This window comes from Budorcas taxicolor, chromosome 13 (genome assembly GCF_023091745.1).
Source record: "Budorcas taxicolor isolate Tak-1 chromosome 13, Takin1.1, whole genome shotgun sequence".
Lineage (NCBI taxonomy): Eukaryota > Metazoa > Chordata > Mammalia > Artiodactyla > Bovidae > Budorcas > Budorcas taxicolor.
The window spans coordinates 58569630-58589567 of NC_068922.1; the positions used below are offsets into that span (position 1 = coordinate 58569630).

At 44.1% G+C, this 19938-nt stretch overlaps 1 protein-coding gene across 2 annotated transcripts; it reads right to left on the reverse strand.

The window, feature by feature from the left end:
- Positions 1-1668: 1668 nt before the first annotated feature.
- On the reverse strand, positions 1669-19713 carry RAE1 (ribonucleic acid export 1). 2 transcript variants are annotated; one of them, XM_052650762.1, is made up of 13 exons: positions 19526-19713; positions 19043-19119; positions 16653-16749; positions 15965-16069; positions 14938-15030; positions 11134-11220; positions 10108-10194; positions 9911-9982; positions 8824-8931; positions 6665-6771; positions 6505-6580; positions 5730-5924; positions 1669-2754 (listed from the first exon to the last, which is right to left on the reverse strand). In XM_052650762.1, the coding sequence occupies exons 3-13, from the start codon at positions 16740-16742 to the stop codon at positions 2668-2670; spliced, it is 1107 nt and encodes a 368-aa protein (XP_052506722.1). In that variant the 5' UTR covers positions 16743-16749; positions 19043-19119; positions 19526-19713; the 3' UTR covers positions 1669-2667. The 2 variants fall into 2 exon arrangements, with proteins under 2 accessions (XP_052506722.1, XP_052506721.1); XM_052650761.1 differs by lacking the exon at positions 19043-19119.
- Positions 19714-19938: the final 225 nt, after the last annotated feature.

The following is a 19938-nucleotide window of genomic DNA, read 5'->3' on the forward strand; positions in this document are numbered from 1 at the left end:
TAAACATGTAATGGTAGCACACCATGCAAAACAATATTTACCATTACTGTTAAGCCACGTAGAATAGGTTCTGTCGTCTGTGGCTTGACACAATTCGTTGTAATTGTACCACCTACGAGGGGTCATGATTTAATTGGAAAATGCTGGCTCAGATGTTTCTATATGCATTCAAGGTTCATTTCTTACTGAGCCTTTCGTTTAAAGGAAACTAAAATTTTGAATTAAAAAAAAAAAATCCCTCTCTCTCTCTAGGTAGCCCAGAACACATGGAATAGTCACCTTTGTGGAATTCTCACTGTATTTTCTATGGTAACTTTCTAGTTTGGGTAAGAGATACTAGTTTTCCATGTAGTATTGAAATTTTTTTCTCTAAATTTATGTCAATGACACATTTTTTTTGAGGAGCAAACGTTTTCAATAACTGAATCGATTTAAAAGAAAAACAAGGAATAGTAGCAAAGTGTTGACTGTAGCATCTAGGTGTAGATAAATGGTCACTATAAAACTCCCAACTGCTTCATGTGTTTGAAATTTTTCATTAAAAAGTGGGGAAAAAAATGAACGACAAAACCTGTCTTCTCCATGACGTTTACATACTCCACCTTCAGTGAAAGCAACTCCAACTTAAACTGTGTATAAATTTTTAATGGCAGAATGACTTGACACTAAGTGGAGTGAAGATTATACTTGGGTCTTCCCAAACTAGATGATGCCATCAAATGTGTGAATACCTATTGAGCACCTGTGGCTTAAAGGTGGCTCAGTGGTAAAGAATCCACCTACCGACGCAGGTTCAATCTTTGGGTTGGGAAGATCCCCGGGAGAAGGAAATAGCCACCCACTCCAATATTCTTGCCTGGGAAATTCCACGGACAGAGGAGCCTGGTGTGCCTGGGGTCACAGTTGGACTCAACTGAGCAACGGGGCACCTGCTGTATGCAACACGCAGTACTGGTGCCAACAGAGATGTCAGAGATGGAGAGTTCCTAAGAAACCCACATAACTTTTTACAGAACGTGAAAACAAGTATCTTACGAAATTTAATGATTTCAACAAATATTTACAGGTTCATTTTTATGTTTCAGGTTCTAGGCCGACAGAGGACTGAACCCATCTCCAGGACTCACATCCTGGGGCCCTTACTTACTACTGGTTTCTATAGCCGTAAGTCCAACCAGGGACTTAAATGTTTTAAATCTGACAGAAAAGAACATTCTAAAACGTTCATGACTTAAGATGTACTATTCTATGGTCACTTTCAACCATAGCCAGTCACTAGCTTGTAAAAAAAAGAACAGTGAAACTCTGGCTTAACTAAATGTGATACATTTCTTCTCATCTCCAGCAAACGTGGACTACCGAGACAGTCGAGTTTGGCTAGAGCCTGGCTCTCTTCAGAGCCACATCTGCACATACATACAGATGACAGGGCTCAGGGCTGATTCACAAAGGAAAGGAAAAAATTAGCTGCAAACATTTAGCTTGAAAACTAAGAACTTTCTAGTGCACCTGCCTTTCTCTCTCAAAAAATTAAAAAAATTAGAAAAGCCAAAAGAAAATAACAAAACTTTTCAGACCAAAAGAACCAGATAGTTAACAGTCTGAATTCATGTATGATTTGATGAGTGAAGAATTTAAACCACTGACTGCAGGTTGTCTTTTAGTAGAAAACTTTATTTTGTCTTTTAGGAGTAGGCAAACATGTCTTACAATATTACAATACCTGACTTCCACACTGAGCAAGTTAATTTACAACCGGCCCCAAAGAGTAAAGCGGCAATATTTGGGTTTGCAGGGTAAAAACACAATAGACTCTCATTTCTGATACTTACCAATCAGGAATTTTATTACATGAAATAAAAAAACACTCCAAAACTACGGCTACTGGGGGCACGAGCTCAGAGCACTTCCCATGCAGTGGACTTTGGAGTCCACAAAGGCATCACCCACTCGGGCTCTGCCCATAAACGGCTGTCCCTCAAAACAGGAAGAACCATGTTCCAGTCACCAGGACACCCAGCAGAGGTGAAAAGGACTAGAATGTCAAAGATGGGAATGAGGGAAGCAAGAGAAAAGCACACCCAAACTCTGTCCAGCAATGCTTGGAGAGGCTGCTGCTGGACATGCCAACGGGCAGAGACAACCCCAGCTCAGGACTGTCTCTCCTGAGGGGCAAGATCTCTCATTTCCGAAAGGGCATCTGCAATCACAAACCAAAACCCAACGAGGACGCCGAGCAGGACACCACTTCAGAGCTCATGGGTGGGTGAGAGGAGAGTCGGACAAAGGGAGCTTAGGAGACAATCTTCAAAATGTTTATTACAAAATACAGTACAGGCTCGCCAAATGTTTCCCAATGTTCTCTAATACGTACACTGAGGGATGAAGCGCTGCAAATACCTGGCAGGCACCCATGTGAATCTAAGGACGTCTATAATGGTTTGAATCTCCTTAGAGGTACAGACGAAACCTGTAACCGGCAGTGGAATGGAGACGGACAGTCACTGCGACTGCCGGGCTCCTGCCTGCTGAAGAATGACATCGTTTTCTCCAGAGGTTGAAATCCACATCCAGGGCTGACAACCTACTGAAAGCTGGGACCCAAATTCGTACAGAGACGAGGCAGAATGGAGAGAAAACTCCGGACAACCCACAGGTCTCCAGCCACTACTTCTTATTCCTGGGTTTTAGCTCTTCAGCTGCGTTACGCAGGAAAATGTAATTTTTCTTTTGGGGATTATAAAATTCATGTCCCTAAAGGGGAAAAAAAAAACAGTATCTTAAAAACTGATGAAAAGTCAGGTTTGCATTTTGTGGGCACTTTTAACATGCCAAGTCCTATGCCCTGTGTGTGAAGCATAATCTCTTAGGAGTGAAAGAGGTAAATGGAGAGAAATAAAAGTCAAATCTTAAACAAAAACTTCAGTCCCCAGAGGAAAGGTTAAGGATGTGGGACTTGCAATGTCCCCTTGGAAGGATGATCTTTTACATATTTCTCTCTTCAGCACTGAGACTCCTGTCAACCTTCCACCCACTGCTTTACTGCTGAGACGACTCCCAGACAGCACAGCCTGGGAAGAGGAGGGTGGTGGAGGATGAGCTGCAGGTTTCTTAGTACAGGAGACATCTGGTCTGTGACATCCGAGGGAGCAGACGTGCCGTCCCAGACGCCAAGGGAGGTGAAGTGCAGGTGTTGGTGTATCTGCCGGGGAGGGAGGGGGCTATGTGACACTGGGGGAGCTGGTAACACCCAGTTCAGGCCAGGCTATGAACGACAAGGGGAAAAAGGAATGGCAGCCACAAAGGCTGTGAGTGACAATGACAGTGACAGGACAGGAAGAGAGCAGAGTGGGTGGACAAGACAGAGGAGTGGAAACCCATGGTAACCGAAAGGCCTGGAACACAGTTGGGAAGGGCCTCTGGGTGTACCCTGCCACCTGCTCTGCAATGGCACATTTATTCTCATTCCTTGACAGTTATGCCGAGATGGTTCTAGAAATTCTGCTCAACCAATGACCAATCATTCTCATAATATACAAAGTATAGCTTTTCTTATTGGTTATGCTAAAGCAGCAACCTAATATTAATCACATAATCATGACTCTGTCCTTCAATTAAGAACAATGGAAAACTCCTAAAACAACTTTTTTAAAAATTAAAAGATTATAATTAAGTATTCCACTGTAAATTGACATTAACTGTTCAGATTAAGGGATTCTGAGCAGCATTCAAATCAACGAGCTTTGGTTGTACACCTCTTTGAATTTACAACTATTTTTTCAAGGCTTGAAAACAAAACCCTGAGTTATCATGTGAGTAAAACATGAAGAGTTCTGATGTGGCTGCAGGTCGAGCAGGTGAAGAACAGGAGTTCCATCAGAGGCCCACGGGGACACTGGGGCCTCAGGCCAGAAGATGGCTCCAACCCCAGACAGGCAGAACCAAAAACAGCATACTCTGTAAAACCGAGGGTATGGCTTCCACAGGTGAATAGATAAACAGTGATCCCAGACCATGGGATACTACTCAGTCGTAAAAAGAACTAGTGACATACTCAACAGCAAAAAAGCGTACCTACGTATGACTCCATCTGCATAGAATTCTAGAAAACACAAATTCATCCATAACAACAGAGAGGAAATCAGTGTGTGTGTGAAAGAAAGGATTACAATAATACACAACATTCTGGGAGATAACTGTTTGTTAATCTTGACTGTGGTGATGGTTTCCTGGGTATATAAAGATACTGAAACTGATCAAAGTATACTTTTTACATATGTTATGTGCAATTTACTGCATTTCCATTACAACCCAGTGAAGTTGCTTAAAAGGGGGCGGGGGTGGGGGCGGGGGAGGGGCAGCTGCACAGCTCACAGAAGCAAAGGCTCAGAGAGGCTGAGCCTCCCACAGGCCAGAGCAGGCAGAACAGGTCAACAGTGTGCCGAGCGGGCAAGATGTACCACAAAGGTGAAGTGGATGCAGCTCAGTGACTGCCCAGCTCTTCTGAAAGAGGCAGAATCAAAGGCGATTCCAAGACTTCTGCCCCACTGACCAGGTGGTGTTTAAGGAAAGAGGAACATAGGGGAAGCAGCAAGCCTGGAGGATAAAAGGAGATGGGTTGGAAAATCCACCCGATTTTTATGTCCTAGGCTAAGGGGGTACCCAGGTGCAGACACCCCACTGGGATGGGGACACAGGGAGAACTGGGGCACAAGGTCAGGAGGCAGGTTAGACACAAGAGCCACTAGCTTATGCTGGAGGTGCTTCATGAATGCAGATGCGCCTTGAGGAACCTGCAGGAGAACTCTAGAAAAAGGCCTGCGTGCAAGAGTTGGGAAGACGAGCAGAAGCCACCAGAGAGGGCGAGCAGTCAGGAGTAGGAATACAACAGAAATGTCAGAGACCAGGGAGAAGGCTTTGTGAATGGAAGAGGAAGGGGTGGCGGCCCACGGTGCCCAACACAGACAATAAGCAGCTTCTGGACTGGATGAGGACAAAGGCAGTGAGATCCCAACTACAGCTCCAGGAAACTGAGGAGGAGACAGAGGCGCGGGAACAAGAGGGCAGGTGGTTACCTTTCTGGGCGAGTTTATCAGGAAGGAGACATTGGGATTCTTAACGCTTGTTTCAGAACAGCTGAAGTGTGTGCTTACAGACCGCAGAATGAGACAGGCGACAGGAAGAGAAGATGGAATAACAAGAGGCAGAGAAGAATGGAGTTAAGCGTGTTGGGGATGGGAGGGGAGAGGGGCAGGACGAGTGAAGACAGACACGTGTGGAGGTGAAACTGTGGCTGAAACCTGAGTGCGAGGGTCAGTTCTTTTACCACGGCACTGGATGACTCAGACACAACCAGGACCCCATCAGTCTGTAACTTCCCTCCCCAAACAGCTAACAAACAAAAAGCCTATGCCTCTGGTGAAGGCTGGGTGCCTTGCCGAGCCCTCATCACTCTCACCCAACAACCCCCGACATCCCTGAATGACTCAGATGCCCCAGAGTGTCGGCTGCTGGGTTTACGCTGACCAAGCACCTCACGTGGGCATGTTCTCAGGCAAAGGCTGAGAGGGAGGCCTTGCTGCTTCCTGCTGCAGTGAGGTGATGGTGACAGGCCACGTGCAAGACACACAGCACGTTTGGAGAGGCCTCACGACTAAGCTCAGGCCTTCCGTACTCCAGAGCTTGGCTCTGCTGCCGGACGGTGCCAGTGCAGGCCTGGGGATTCTCACCTTTGACCAGTCGTAGCTGGAAGCATATGCAAATATGTTTCCATTGTGATTGAAGCAGCAGGCTGATATCGGCTGATCTAACTGTTCCGAAGTCTTTAGTTTTGTTCTGGCATCTTTGTCCCAAAAGCTGAATCTACCATCAGATCCCACAGTGGCAAGGGTGCCATGGACAGGATGGAACGCAATTCCGTTAACCTACAAAAGATGGATACATACAATGAGGAGCAGAGAAAGGAGGAAAAACCGGGTTTTTGACAACGCAGACTTCTTGGTTCAATGAGAACATAAAATGAACAACCATAATTTCATTAGAGCTGATGCCCTGCTGATCACATCAGAAACCAGCCCTGCTTCCTAAACCAACTGAGAGCCCAGGACTGAATCTTGTCTCTCGTTAAAAACACAAGTCAGCAGAAGTTAATAAGTATGTAAGCTAGTGGCACCAAGAAGCAAACCTCAGGAAAATGCCTTTTTCTTTTTCAGCAAATAGCAAATTTCTCAGTTTTAGCTAAGCGTACCAACTGTCTACCAGCACTCACACAGGTGGAAGTTGCTCCCCAAAACTCCTAAGCTTGCATTTCAGAAACAGAGAGAATGAAGAGAGTCAACATGTTCATAAAAACAGAAAACCGAAACCTCCCACGTAAGCCATTTATCCCTGCACATGAACATACACAATGACAATGATCTTTTCTGATCCCATAATGACTCAGCTATCCACCGCCAAGTCTAGTTTCTAGACACATTCTCAGGATTAACATTTCTAAAAACGCACCGCATAGATGTCCTGAGGAGCAGAAGTGTTGGTCCCATTAGATCGATGACATTTAAAGGTGAAGTTATCCTTGGCACTGAAAAACAAAGGCCCAACTTAGCTTTCCTTCAAAACAAAATGTCTTACACGAACATCTGCAAGCTGGCCAGGCCTCACTTACGGATTTGGGGGGTTGATGTAGTGGATAGCAACTCTCCCCTCGATGCTTCCCAGGGCAAAACCTGTCGGCTTGTTCTGTTTGTCTTTAAAAATAGCCACACATCGATGCTATAGTTGGGGAGAAAAAGTATATCATCATCATGTAAAGCATAACATCCCATAAATAACGTAAACAACTTTTACTCCATTTTTGGGTTTTGAAAGAACCAGAAACATATTTCTCAAACACGATAAAGATTTCTCCATTCCTCCAGTAGGCATTATTTTTTTATTTAGCCACATGATTTTATGAATAAACCGCAGACCACACGCTTCCGTCCAGGTGCTGCTGCTCCTTTGCCACGCTGCAGGCCTCGCTGTCACTGCAGCAGGGCATGCACCCCTCAGCCCCACCAGCTCCTATTCTGGCACTGACCCCCTGGTGGGTTGGGAGGACACGTCACTTTGATTTGCAGCATACCACTGACTAAGCGAGTGCCCTCTAGGAAGACACCCAGTGTCCCAGGGTCTCTGCGTTCCCAACTGGAAAAGGGAAGTAGTGTTGGCTTGGGAGGATGTGGGAACAAGGGTCAACCATACAGTGGATGTGGCCAGAACTTTTTAAACCATGAATAAGCTATGCAAAAGCTAGACACTGCACTTGATCCAACACTGAGCCTGAGGGCCCAAAGGAGGGTCTCTTGGACCCCACAAAAGATCCCAAACAGCCCATAGCCCAGTCTCCAGAGGCAGAGACACACAGGTCCACACTCCTGTTGTCATTCAACAAGAGCTGCTTTTGAGTTGGAAGGAGAGAAATGGTCAGATTCGAAACCACACACAGGGTGCAAGTGAGCGTGGTGGTTAATGAGATGGGGGAGGAGGAAAGGAAGGGCAGTGAGTAAAGGACAACTCCTGATTTCTGGCCTAGACAGCTAAAGGTGGAGGCTCCACCTAGTGAGATGCAGAGCATATGGGTAGGAGCAGGCTGGGAGCAGTGGGGAGGGCCTGGTATGGGATACTATTGGGCTGAGATACGGGGGGCGGGGGGGTCGGGGACATGGCTAGGAGCCGTCAGACTGCGGGTGCCTTTGTCAGGAGCACAGAGGGTAGGTAGCTAGGGATCCAAGACTCCAACCCACCACACACCCCTAACCAACAGTCATGAACAGCAGACGGGACCGTGCTGAGGTTCAGAAGGCAGTGGCCCAGGGCAGATGCCTGCGGAACCTCAAGATACAGCAAGGAAGACAAAGCAGCAAGCAGAGGCAGGAGCTAAGAGACCAGCATTATAAAGCCCAAGCACAGTCTTAAGAACACACAGTAAGGCTGTCGGTGAGTGCCACGGCTTTGGGAAGATGAGGGTGAGGCGTATCCACTGGAGTTACTGCCTAGGAAGCCATCAGTGGCCGTGCCAGAAACAGTTTTGGTGGAGTAACAGGGGCGGAAGTCTCAAAGGAGTGGGTGAGAAATGAGTAGGAGGTAGGGGAACCAGGAAAGCTCATTTAAGACACTTGACTTACAAGGGGAAAAGGTACCTAGCCGGCTAAGGATGTGGGGGTCAGAAGAGGTTTGTTTCCCAGGATTAGACTTGAGTCTGTCTTATGCCAATGAACAAAAATTGGGGGCGTAAGACGAGATACAGGAGGGAGGTGGGTGGCTGATAGCCTGAGGCTCCTGAGAGGTGAGAGGGCACAGAGCCCAGCCAAAACTGGGACTGGAGAGCGTGGCCCACCCTTCAACAGGTGGGGAAGGCAGGGAAGAGGCAGGTGCAGCCAGAGTTCTAGGTTCAGCAGGAGCACGATGAGGAAGCTTCCAATTATCAGCTTCTGTGTTCTAGGAGTAGAGGCTGCAGATCTGATCTGCAGAGACAAAGGCCAAAGGAGTGATGGATCGGAAGAGGGTGAAGAAGATCTGAGAATCTGTGGCAGGTGGAGACCGAGCTGAAGGCAGAAGCTATGGACTCATGATGGAACCAATTCACTGTGGTGTGTACCCATTCAGCAGCATTACTGCTACCCAGGGGATGTCTGCCAAGGACGGTATTTACCCACTAACACTGTGTTTATATCCTTAAATTCACCTCCTTTTAATATCCAACAGTATAACAATTTCCACATGCAGGCACTTACTTCCTAATAGATGCTAAATACAAGCTTCCTGATCTGATTCGTGACTCACCTGATGCTTCAGTGGAGACTCTATCCTCCTGAATTCAGAAGGCTGATTCTCTAACTGATACACAATCAGGCCCCTTTCTGCAGTTGCCACCACAGCCATAGGATATATCTAGGAAAAAGAGGAAAGCAGAGACCTACTTAAAGTGGGGTGTGCTCTTTTGTATACCAAAGTATTCTATCAATTTTTTCAAAGTTGCAAAAATAAGTGAAATTTTTTTAAGTTTAACAATCCAATGGTATTTACATGTTTCAAGGTAATCTAGAGAAATCATATTTGAAAGTAGAACATACCTTTTTAAAAGACTCATTTTTTAAAACTATGAAATATTATGAAACATTTATTTAGAACATATACTGAGGAATAGAGAAGAAATGAAAATCATTGTTCTACCACCCCCTTCAAATGCTAACAGTTGTCAGCATTATGGTATGTTTTCTCTTGTCTTTTTGTTTTTTAAGTGTTTTTTTAATACACGTGTGTATATGTATGTTTCTATATAATTCACATCCTTACTAAAGCGTGTTCAGTGAGCACCGCTCCACACATTTTCCTGAGAACACTAGTGGTGGCCACCTAAGTAACATTCCCTCAAATCAGACGACTATGTCTGTCTAGTTGGCCCACTGGGTCATTTCCAATGTTTCACTCTATTATACAGAACAAAGAACATTTGCATCTGTACTTTTCTCATGATTAACTCCTGAAAGTGGAATTATGGGGCAGTTAATACACTCTTAAGACTTATTGCTATACCAACAGAGAAAGTTCTTCAGCTTCTATCCCACTCGAGATAGTCACCAAAGGATCTAGTCCCACATCACAAAGTTATTGCCAGTTTTTGTACAGTACGCATCAGACCAGTGCCAGCATGGCCTGTGACTGAATATGTTCGCTTAAGTGACTAAAAAAGTGTGACATCCAGTTTTCTGTAATTCTGGAACATATGCAGTACAAAAATCTAGGTTTACGACAACTGAGGCAATCCAAACTACATCCCACATCTATAATTAAAGTCTGAAGGGGTTTCATGTTGTCCTCTAAATGTCGTCCTCTAATTATAAGATATCAAAAGTAAGAAATTCCTTACCACGTCAGCACAGTAACACCTTTCAGGGAGCTGTAACACCATCATAGGATTTGATGATCGTGTATCCCAAAACTGAAAGACCAAAAAAAAAAAAAAAAAAAAAGACAAGTGACCAACCATTCAGAACTAACATCCAGATAGTGTAAGAATACTGTCCACTTGGTCAGGCCAGGAAGTCCCTCGACTATACAGCATACCTTCAAGGTCTTATCCCAGCTCCCAGTCATCACACAGCTGTAGTTTGGAGCTTTGATCCAATGTATTGTTTTGACAGGAGCATCATGCTTTCAAGACAAAACCAAAACAGATCAAGGTAAACGTAATATAACATGCCACACAGCTTTGGTTCTGGAAATTCAAAGAGAAGGAATCTTAAATATTGAGGTCATACTCGACAAAAACCAGAGGATAGTTCAGTCCTTCCCCATGACCAATGTGTGTAACATTCCATACCAACAAAATTCAATTTGATTTGAACCATAATTAACTAGTATGAGAGTGAAGGGGGAGATACTCAGAAACAACTCACAGGGAAGAACACCACAGCTGTGTCACTGAGAAGACAAACACTAGAGATCGAAGAAGTGCTCTAGCACACAGTACTGCCATCTCAGGGTATGTGACACCTTCCTGAAAATGTCTCACTGTCAAGAGGCTCTTCCCCACCAGGCCTGACCCTCTGGTTCTAGGCTCTCTCCTCTTTATTGTTTCTACTTTTCTTAGCAGTCTTCACATAAGAACCGGCCTGCCATCCTCAAGCAGGCTGTAAAAGCTCCTGAAACAGGGAAGGGTGCTTCTCACTCACTGCTGTGTTTCTACTCCAAGGGCAGTGCCTGTGGTATCACTGGCAACTGATATATACTTGTGAATGAACAAGTGACCAAATGCAGCCTGGGACAAGGCAAGCCACACACGGGTACTGGAATGCTGAGGATCAGTTTTAACACTGCCTTTTATTACAGGTCTGAACATCACTAGCTCCTTATGATGCAACCCTCAACCACACAAATGCAGAAGACCCTTGATAGAACTTGTGAAACATCAGTAAAAACGAGAGTGCTCATAAAATTGGTGTTATTTTGTGCTGAAGAGGTTTCTGGTATATTTAAGTCTAATTGATTTGGTATAGTTGAACTGCACCTTTCCTGTAACAAAGAATAAGAATCATTACAACCCTGCCTTGCCCAGCATCTCTGCAGAGAATAAATTTTATTATTTATTACCTGTGCAATCTGTATCGCCTGGTTACTATTGAGGTCCCACATTTTGGCAGTTTTATCACATGAGGCTGTAAATACTTTACTCCCATCCTAAAATAAAGTAGAAAAAATTCTGACATTCTAATAAAAATAAAAATTCTATATGTACATTTAGATATTAGATTGAACATACTGAGGAAAGTTTTATTTTGCAATTTTTATTTTTCCAATTATTTAGGGGCTTGTGTATTGCAATACAATGTCATATACAAAACACATTTCCAGCTCTTTTCAATGATCGATTTTTTTTCTGAGAGACAATGTGTAAACAGGTTAATAAAAAATTTAAATAGCATTTAGAGTTATGTAATGAAAACCAAGTCCCTCCCTGACTCCAGCTCACTGTTCAGAGGCAGTCGTGGTCACTGGCAGGTCTCTAGGAATAGCCTTTCATATCCTGTATCAATGTGTATTGCCTACCAGGAGCCACTTACATTTTTTTCTTATTTTCATCCATTTTAAGCCTTCACAACAGGTACAGGAACAGTACAATGAATATTCACAAACCCATCATCTAGGTTCACCAATTTAAACATTTTGCCACATATACTGTATCTTTCTCCCCCAATTTCTGCTCTATACCACATATGTTCAGTCATTATTACTCGTGTTCAATTCAACATCTAATAGCATTCTGAAGTGCATGCAATAAAACTACACTAATTTACAATGGTCACTGGTCCAATATAAACTTCAGAACAGCTTAAAAAATTGGCAATCACTGTGTTATGGTTTTAAAATATTCACATACAGAATTCATAAAGTAGGTCAATTATGAAGTACAAGACAATTTAAAAATAGTAAGTACCGAGTAGAAAATCTAGACCAATCATCAACAATTCTTTTTCCTAAAGGGTAATATAGTACATATTTCAGCTCTGCAGGTCAAGTGGTCTCTGTTGCAACTCCTAATTCTGTGTTGTAGCTAGAACGCAGCCATACACACTGTCAAATGAATGAGTGTGGTTGTGTTTCAAGAAAACTTTATTTACAAAAGTTAGCAATGGGCCAAATTGGGCCCATGGGCTATAATCTGCAGACTCCTAACACTCCATTTCTGGTTCCACAGCTCAAAGAATTAACATTATCCTTCCCTAGCAAAAACTTATCACCAGCTCTCCATCTGAAAGAAGAGAGAAAACCTTCTCTATTAATGAGGCTCTAAGGGTAAGTCCACAAATCCTTGGAAAGATGCTAACGTGGGCTGTCCTGAGGCTGAGTGAAACAATGGCCCCTCAATCTCATGAAATGCTGACCCTACCAGTTACAGGATGCCAGGCCCCACTGGACACACCGAGACAGAGGCCAGTCTATCAAAAGGCTGGGGCAGAAGAATGAGATCCCTAAACACTCCCAAATCAGCTCCTCTAAGCTCCACCTGCTGTGTCCACGCAGCGAGCCGCGTCCTTGGACTGCTGGAGAATCACCCTTACCAAGTTGGGCTTTTACAGTTCGAGGGTAACTCTGGCTCTTCTGTGCCTTTCCATACATGCCTTCCTCTTCCAGGCCAGCTCCTATTTCCTATAAGCCCCCGTGAGGGAGGTTGTCAGTGCATGGGCTCTGAAGACAGAAGGTCCAGGTCTGGGCTCAGCCTTTCTCTATGTTCCCTTAAGCAAGTCTCTTAACCACTCCCCCCAAGTGCCATGCTAGTCTTTGAGTGACTGGATAACAGACTCAGAGAGATTAAGTAACTTGGAAAAGCCAAAAAGTGAAGACAGAGCTGAAATTTGAATCCACGCTTGGAACGGACAACAGTGCTCTAAAGCCATAAGCAAATGGCTTGCTTTTAAGATCCAGCTCAATTCTTGCCTCGTCTGCGGAGCTTTCAGCGCACCCTTCCCAAACTTCATAGTTGCCTTCTGGGTTCTGTCCACCCAGCACAGTGCATCCTGCCTCTCTAAGAACTTAGCTCCCTGAATTGGAACTCTTAATGGCTATATTTTGGCTCCTCCACTAGACGGCGCGTGACTCTAATGGAGATAGAGGAAATGGGCTGTGTACATTTCCGTAAAAGGTGACCCACGAACACTTGAGCAAGAGTTCTGGCGTCAGGTAATTCTATTTCTTACCAAACCTGATAAGAAACTTACAATTCTGACCTGTTCTCTCATCAGGAAAGAAAGACAGGTAAAATAAATTAGAAGTATTTAAAATCTACTCAAATGGCTGTTTTTCTATGTGTAATTTAAAACTATTATTAATCTCATAATAACCTAATCAGACAAATCAGCAATACATTTTACAGATGACAAAAATGCCTTAGAGAAGACTTTCAGAGATGATTAAAATGGGAGCAACTCAAAATATTTATAAACAGAATATTTACAAATTATAAATTTATAATTTATATAAATTGTATAAATGCTACGTGTAAGCTAAATACAATCACATAAATGCATGGTGTGAGTAGTCTGGTGTTTCTCATAAAATTAACATAAATTTTTCTTATGACTCGGCAAGCCCACTATTAGATATAAACTCAAGAGGAAAGAAAATTTATATTCACGGAAAATCCAGTATACAAAATGTTTATAGCAGCATTTATTCACCACAACCAAAAATGGAAAACAACCTACACGTCCTTCAGTTTGTGGATGGTGAACAAATGGTGAACATCCATACAATGCACCACTACTCAGCAACAAGGGGGACTAACTACTGCCAGATACAAGCTGGCTGGACCACAAGTGCACTGAGCTGAAAGCAGCCACACTCAAAAAAGGATTCTGTTGATGGCGTTCTAGTAAAGGCAGAAACACAGGGACCAAAAACACACCAGCGGTCTCCAGGGAAAGCAGCTGAGGAGGATCTGACTACAAAGGGCAAGAGGAAATCTTTTGGCTGACGGATCTCTTCTGTACTTTGATCACAACTCTATGCATTTCTCAAAAGTCACAGAATCATACACTTAGAAGGTTTAATTTTACTGCCTGCAAACTACATCTAATAAAAAAAATTCTATGAGCCTGGGGAGGGACCTTGAGACTTAGTTTCCTCAGCACATCTGCCCTACTCTGAGTCAGGCACTTTTGTTTTCAGCTGCCAGCAGGGGAAGAAGGGGAGGGAGGCTGGGCCCTTCACAGCCAAGGCTCCTGCTGAGTGTGACTTCACCATCCCTGTTGGCTTCTTTGTAAATGGTATACCTTCATTAAACTCCCCAATCACCCACCTTCTCCCCTCAAAAAAAAAAAAAAAAAAGAGCTCAGAGTTGAATAAACTCAAACACATTAATTTATAATGCTAATGTTCAGTATTTGGGAGGAAAAAGAATTTCAAAGAAAGGAAATATTTCAAAAGTCTAATAATGGTAAAGGACTAATTTTCCCCATAGGACTTACTTCCTAGGACTGTAAATTTCTAATTTTAAAACAACATAGCTCCTGGCACATCAAGAGACGTAAGAAAAGCTTTAATTGTCTAACCCCTTGCTCAAGAAAATGGCAACCTGCTCCAGTATTCTTGCTTGGAGAATTCTATGGACAGAGGAGCCTGATGGACTACAATCTATGGGGGATGCAGGGTGCACAAAGAGTCAGACACAACTGAGCAGCTAACACTTTGCTCAAGGGAACAGGTCAATAAATTAATGGATTTTTTAAATAAGAAGCTTTCAGAGAGACTAGCTAAAGCTAACATAACAAAAGTTAACTGACTACAGTATGAATATCAATCAATGACCATACTTAAATTCAGAAACAGCATTTCTAAAATGTGCATGCATACATGCTATTTGTATTTCAGGTCATATAAAAACATAATAAAACTTACATCACTCCAGCAGACATCCAGCACAGGCCCTGTGTGCATCTGCTGGGCTTTTGGAATAGTCTGTCCGCTATCTTGAACTTCCCAGCATCGAACCTACAGTAATAAAACAATGCAGACACAACGATTAATGATAACCCCTATGCTCCCAGCCATAATCAGATAAAACACAAATTCACATGACAGACACTTTCCCCTATCAAACTGGCATAATAAAATGAGTAATACTTGGCACCAGCAAGGAGAAGCTGAAATCTGAACTAGTGGTAGCTGTACCCTGTGTCTCAGATACTCCCTTTCTGGGACTTGAGGATTTCCCATGATGTACTTTGTATGCGTTATCTGAATTCATCTCTACAACAGCTAAACCTCTGTGTACTTAATGTCATCTCCATCTTATTTCAGGATATGAAGCTTACAGAAGTAAGATAACTGGCCTAAGTCCCCCACTTAAGTCAGCAGCAAAGCCACTATGCATTTATCTGATTATGAGTATGGTTATATGGTTCAAGTTTGCTCCAACAAGCCACATGCACTTCTTTTGTGAAGTGCTTCTAAACATCCTTTGCCTTTTTTTCTACCAGAATTTTTATCTTTCTTTTTGAATACTACAATTTTTGTTTGGTAAGTATAGTGTTGATGCAGGACTGTTAATATAGCTAAAGGTGAAAAACTTTAACATACGCCTAAAGAACACTTTCAGGATGTCTAGAAGGGAAATTCACACAGAGCATCAGGGACAACATTTATTTTCAATGAATACAACACATGATCAGGGAATATATTCAAGATACTGAACTAGAGTATAAATTTTTGAATGATGCATATGATTTTGCTTTCTTAAAAAATGGCACAAGAAGTGATCCCTGCCATTCAGAACGGTTCAGACTCTTAAACTCATTTCTTTAAAAAAAGGTCATGAATAAGCCGTAGGTTTGCTTTATTCACTTGGAGCAGAAACAAAAAAACCCAGCCCTGCCCATACAGAGAGATACATGACAGAGAGAACATGCGTTTAAGGAGCACTTACATCATTAGCCCACGATCCTGCAATAAGAAAGTTTCCCGGCAAGGTTGGGGGGCTAAATGATAGACAACCAATGCTATCATCAGGAGAGGATGTTACTTCAATATCCTGGGGTGAAAAAAGTCCATGTTAAAATGTAGACATCATTACGATTTAATTCAAAATTGCTTTCTTTCTCACCAATACATCAAGGTCAAGTGTTCCTGTTCCCAAGAACTACGTTAATCAGATCTCACTTACTTGGATAAAAAGGCGGAATGTAACCCAGCCAGTGAAAGTACTGGCACTGTTGGACCGCAGGAAGCATCTGCAAGCCAGGCCTGCAGCCATGTTTCCCAACAATGGCCCACCAGGTCATTCCTGCCCCGCAGCGCTCAACCATCATCATCACCTGCCTCCCTCTCCCAGAGAAACTCTCATTCCACAGTTGCGGACTGGACTCGGGGCACCTGCAATCTTAACAAGCGCCTCGTGTGATTCCAGTGACTAGGAATGTTAGAGGATATAGGACACTAGTCCAGGGGACACACAGTTTCTCTGCTCCAGTATTTGAGAAAGCAGGCTGAACAAAATTTCAGCGTTTTCACCTCAAAGGAGGCTCCCACACCAACTGGGATTCTCTTGCTATCATGGATGTGGGACTCTCTGGCCTGTGCTGTTTCTAAAAATCCTGTGAAGCTGTATGTGGTACCTTCATAGGGTTGTGATTATCTGTGGTTGTGCTGCCAAACATGCTGGTCCCACCAGATCCAAAACCCGAGGTTGTTCCAAACAAACTCATTTTGGCCCTAAAAAATAATGGAAAAAGTAAAGGACAGGTCCTCTCTTAAGTAATAAACATCCCTAAGAGGCAATAAAAAGATACAGTTAAGTTACAGAAGAGATACAGAGAGTAAATAAATAAATGACTTGATGTCAGGCTTCTCGCTTCTGAGGAGATTTAAATATGCAATAAGCAGAATGCCTTTTAACAATAAGCTTTCTATTTTTAGAACAGTTTTTAACGGAAAATTACAAAGACAAGAGAGTTCCCATATATCCCACATCCAGTTCCCTTCTTGCATTCATCATAATTAATTAACCAATATTGATACATTACAGCAGAGTATTTTTTAGTCACCAGCTAGAAAATAAATTCATTTTTACACAGTTTGAGACACAGTGCTGAGCAGTAGGAATACAACAGGAAACGAGCAGGAGGCTCTGTTCTTCCAGGTTCCCACTTAGTGACAGTTCACTTTCCTTGTACAAATTTCTGCACTCTGGTTTAGGTCACTATTTCTGCATGAAGTTACTAAGAAAAGCAACCAACCTTGGCAGCAATCACAGTTTTAAAGAGTAATCTACCTTTATCTGGTTTGGCATTGTGCTGGACATTTGCCTGCAAGAATTCCCCACTTTGAGTTTTTTAGGGGTGCCAGTCTAGTAGGCCCACCTAGGTTAGAACCATGCCTCTGCCACTCCCCGTAACTGGGATCCTAATAGCACCAAGCCTCATTTTCCCTACTCTGCAAATACAGAGAATATTAACACCTTCTCCAGGGTTGCTCTGAGTATCAAATCAGATTATCTATGTAGAAAATGTAGTATTTAGTGGACAGTGGGTCATAAACAAGTTTCCTTTTTTCCTTATAAGGAGAAAGTATATATAACTCTCTGATGATTCACTTACATTGATGTCATATTTTCAATTCTGTAACTGGTTAGTAAATTCTTACATCCAGCTGCCTACCCAAGGAGCCTTGCAGCTGAGTGACATGAGATAACAAGAGTAGCATCTCTTATGATGACAACACAGAATGGGAAAACTATGAGGAATTTTGGAAGATATCTGAGTTTCCTGAGCTTCAAGAAAAATAATCAAGTGTAAACATACTAGGTCTATGAGTACATTAATATCTCAAAAAGCGACTCTGTGCAAGGATGTGGCACTTGCTGACCACCGCTGACTCAAATGATTGAGATGTATTTGGAACATCAGCTAACTGTGTGAGCAAAGGAATGACAAAGGTTCTGCAATCAAGTCCAGGAGCTAAATATATGATTTCGGGCAAATTATTTAGCCCCACTGGCTCAGACAATAAAGAATCTGTCTGCAATGCAGGAGACCGGGTTCGATCCACAGGTCAGGAAGATACCCTGGAGGAGGGCATGACAACCCATTGAAGTATTCTTGCCTGGACTATCTCATGGACAAAAGAGCCTGCCAGGCTACAGTCCACGGGGTTGCAAAGAGTTGGACACGACTGAGCAACTAATACTTTCTCATCTACAAAAATAGACACTAAGATCCACTTGAAGTGAAGCCCCACGCACAGCTCCCGAAACCTCTGTTCCTTCCTTCTCCTCAACCATGGAGCATTAACCAGCCTGTGTGGACCATATGTTGTGCAGGACACTGGGAACCCACAACAAGTTCAGAAGGCAGGTGCTCATCTCTAGCCTACCTAGTCTCTCACTCCCTCCTTGAGCATCCCAGCTCTGAGGGTTTCCTTTCTGCCTGTGAACACTACAAGCGCCTCCCAGTTTGAAGCATTCCTACCAGCTGTTCCTGCAACCTGGGGTGACCCGGCCTCCCCCGATGGAGGGAATCGGTTTTTGAGATTATTAATGCGCTCATAGACCTAGTATGTCTACATTTCATTATTTTTCTTGAAGCCCAGGAAACTCAGATACCTTCCCAAATCCCCAGCTTTCTCAGTGCCAATTTTCAGGTCCCACTTAAAAAGGCAGCTCCTCTTGTGAACTTTTGGGGGTGATGGAAATGGTCTAAACTGCACCGTGATGATGCTTACACGACTGTATTAAACTTTCCAAACTCATCAAAATGTGCCCTTTAAATGGGTTACAGTGGGTAAGTGACGTTCAGTGAAACTCTTGGAGCATCTTTTTTTTAAAGTCACCGCCTCTCCTCAGAGGCTTCCCTGCCTTCCGAAGGTGTAACACCTGATCCTCCATCACTAGCCCCTTTTCTTCACAGCACCGGTCCCCATCCGGGACTTGTCTGCAACCAGCCCCCTCCCCAGGAGAGTGCCGGCTCCAAACGGCCCAGAACTGTCTGGATGCTCCCCTAAAACACACCTGGCCCGCAGCACAGCGCCTGGCGTGTCACAGATGCTTGCCTGGGCGGAGTGTGTGCACACGCATCTAATAAAACACTTGGAGGAAAACAGAAAGATAGTTAACTGCAGACAGCGATAAGTGTAACAAAGGAGCTCAAGCACGTTTCCCTGGGAGAGACTACCAAGAATGGTCAGGGAGCGGCCGCTTGCATCTGAGGAGAAACCAGACGTGTAACCAGTAAGGGCAGAGGCGATAGAGGCTGCCATCGACTCTGCCCTTTCTCGGTACCTCAGTTTCCCCACAAGAAAAACGAGGGGGTCAGACCGGCGGTGATCTTAAGGCACCCTTGCAACTCCGACGTCCCTCCTAGGGGCCACTCAGGAAGCTCGCCAACGGTCCGGCTCGCGCTCCAGCATCTCGCGGCGGGACGCACTTCCCCGGGGACCCGGCCTCAGCAGCGCCATGGCGGCAGGGAACAAGGGGAATCCGCACGGGGCCTACCTGAGAGTCGCGCAGCGGAGGGAAGCCGGCGATGGGAAGCGGGAGGAACTCGAGAGCCTGCGACCCCGCTCGGGCGCGGAGGAGACAAAGGCCAGGTGACAGGAACACTAACCCCGAGAGACTGGGGTCCCCTCACGCCCGCCGAGGAAATTACCCTAATTACCGCGGAGACACTACGCATGCGTCCCTGAGCCACTTCCTTTGGCGTCCGGAAGTCAGGGAAGGAAAGAAAAGGCTTCTCCGCCCTCAAGGCAATGGCACATGCGCAGAAGCACTATCGACCCTAGACGTTCTCGTGCCAGCAGTTTGCGGATTGGTCGAAAGTTGGTGTCCGACGCAGTTGCCGAGCGACCGCTCTGATAATTCCGCGGTCCCGGCAGGAGAAAGGTAGTTAGAATCTTCTCTTGTGAATT

Excerpts from the sequence above, each read along its gene's own strand:
- RAE1 (XM_052650761.1), bottom strand. The coding sequence starts at position 16,742 with ATGAGTTTGTTTGGAACAACCTCGGGTTTTGGATCTGGTGGGACCAGC. Across the intron at positions 10,195-11,133 it reads AGGCGATACAGATTGCACAG|CATGATGCTCCTGTCAAAAC; the intron begins GTAATAAATAAT and ends TTGTCTTGAAAG. Across the intron at positions 8,932-9,910 it reads GGTGTTACTGTGCTGACGTG|ATATATCCTATGGCTGTGGT; the intron begins GTAAGGAATTTC and ends TCTTTTTCCTAG.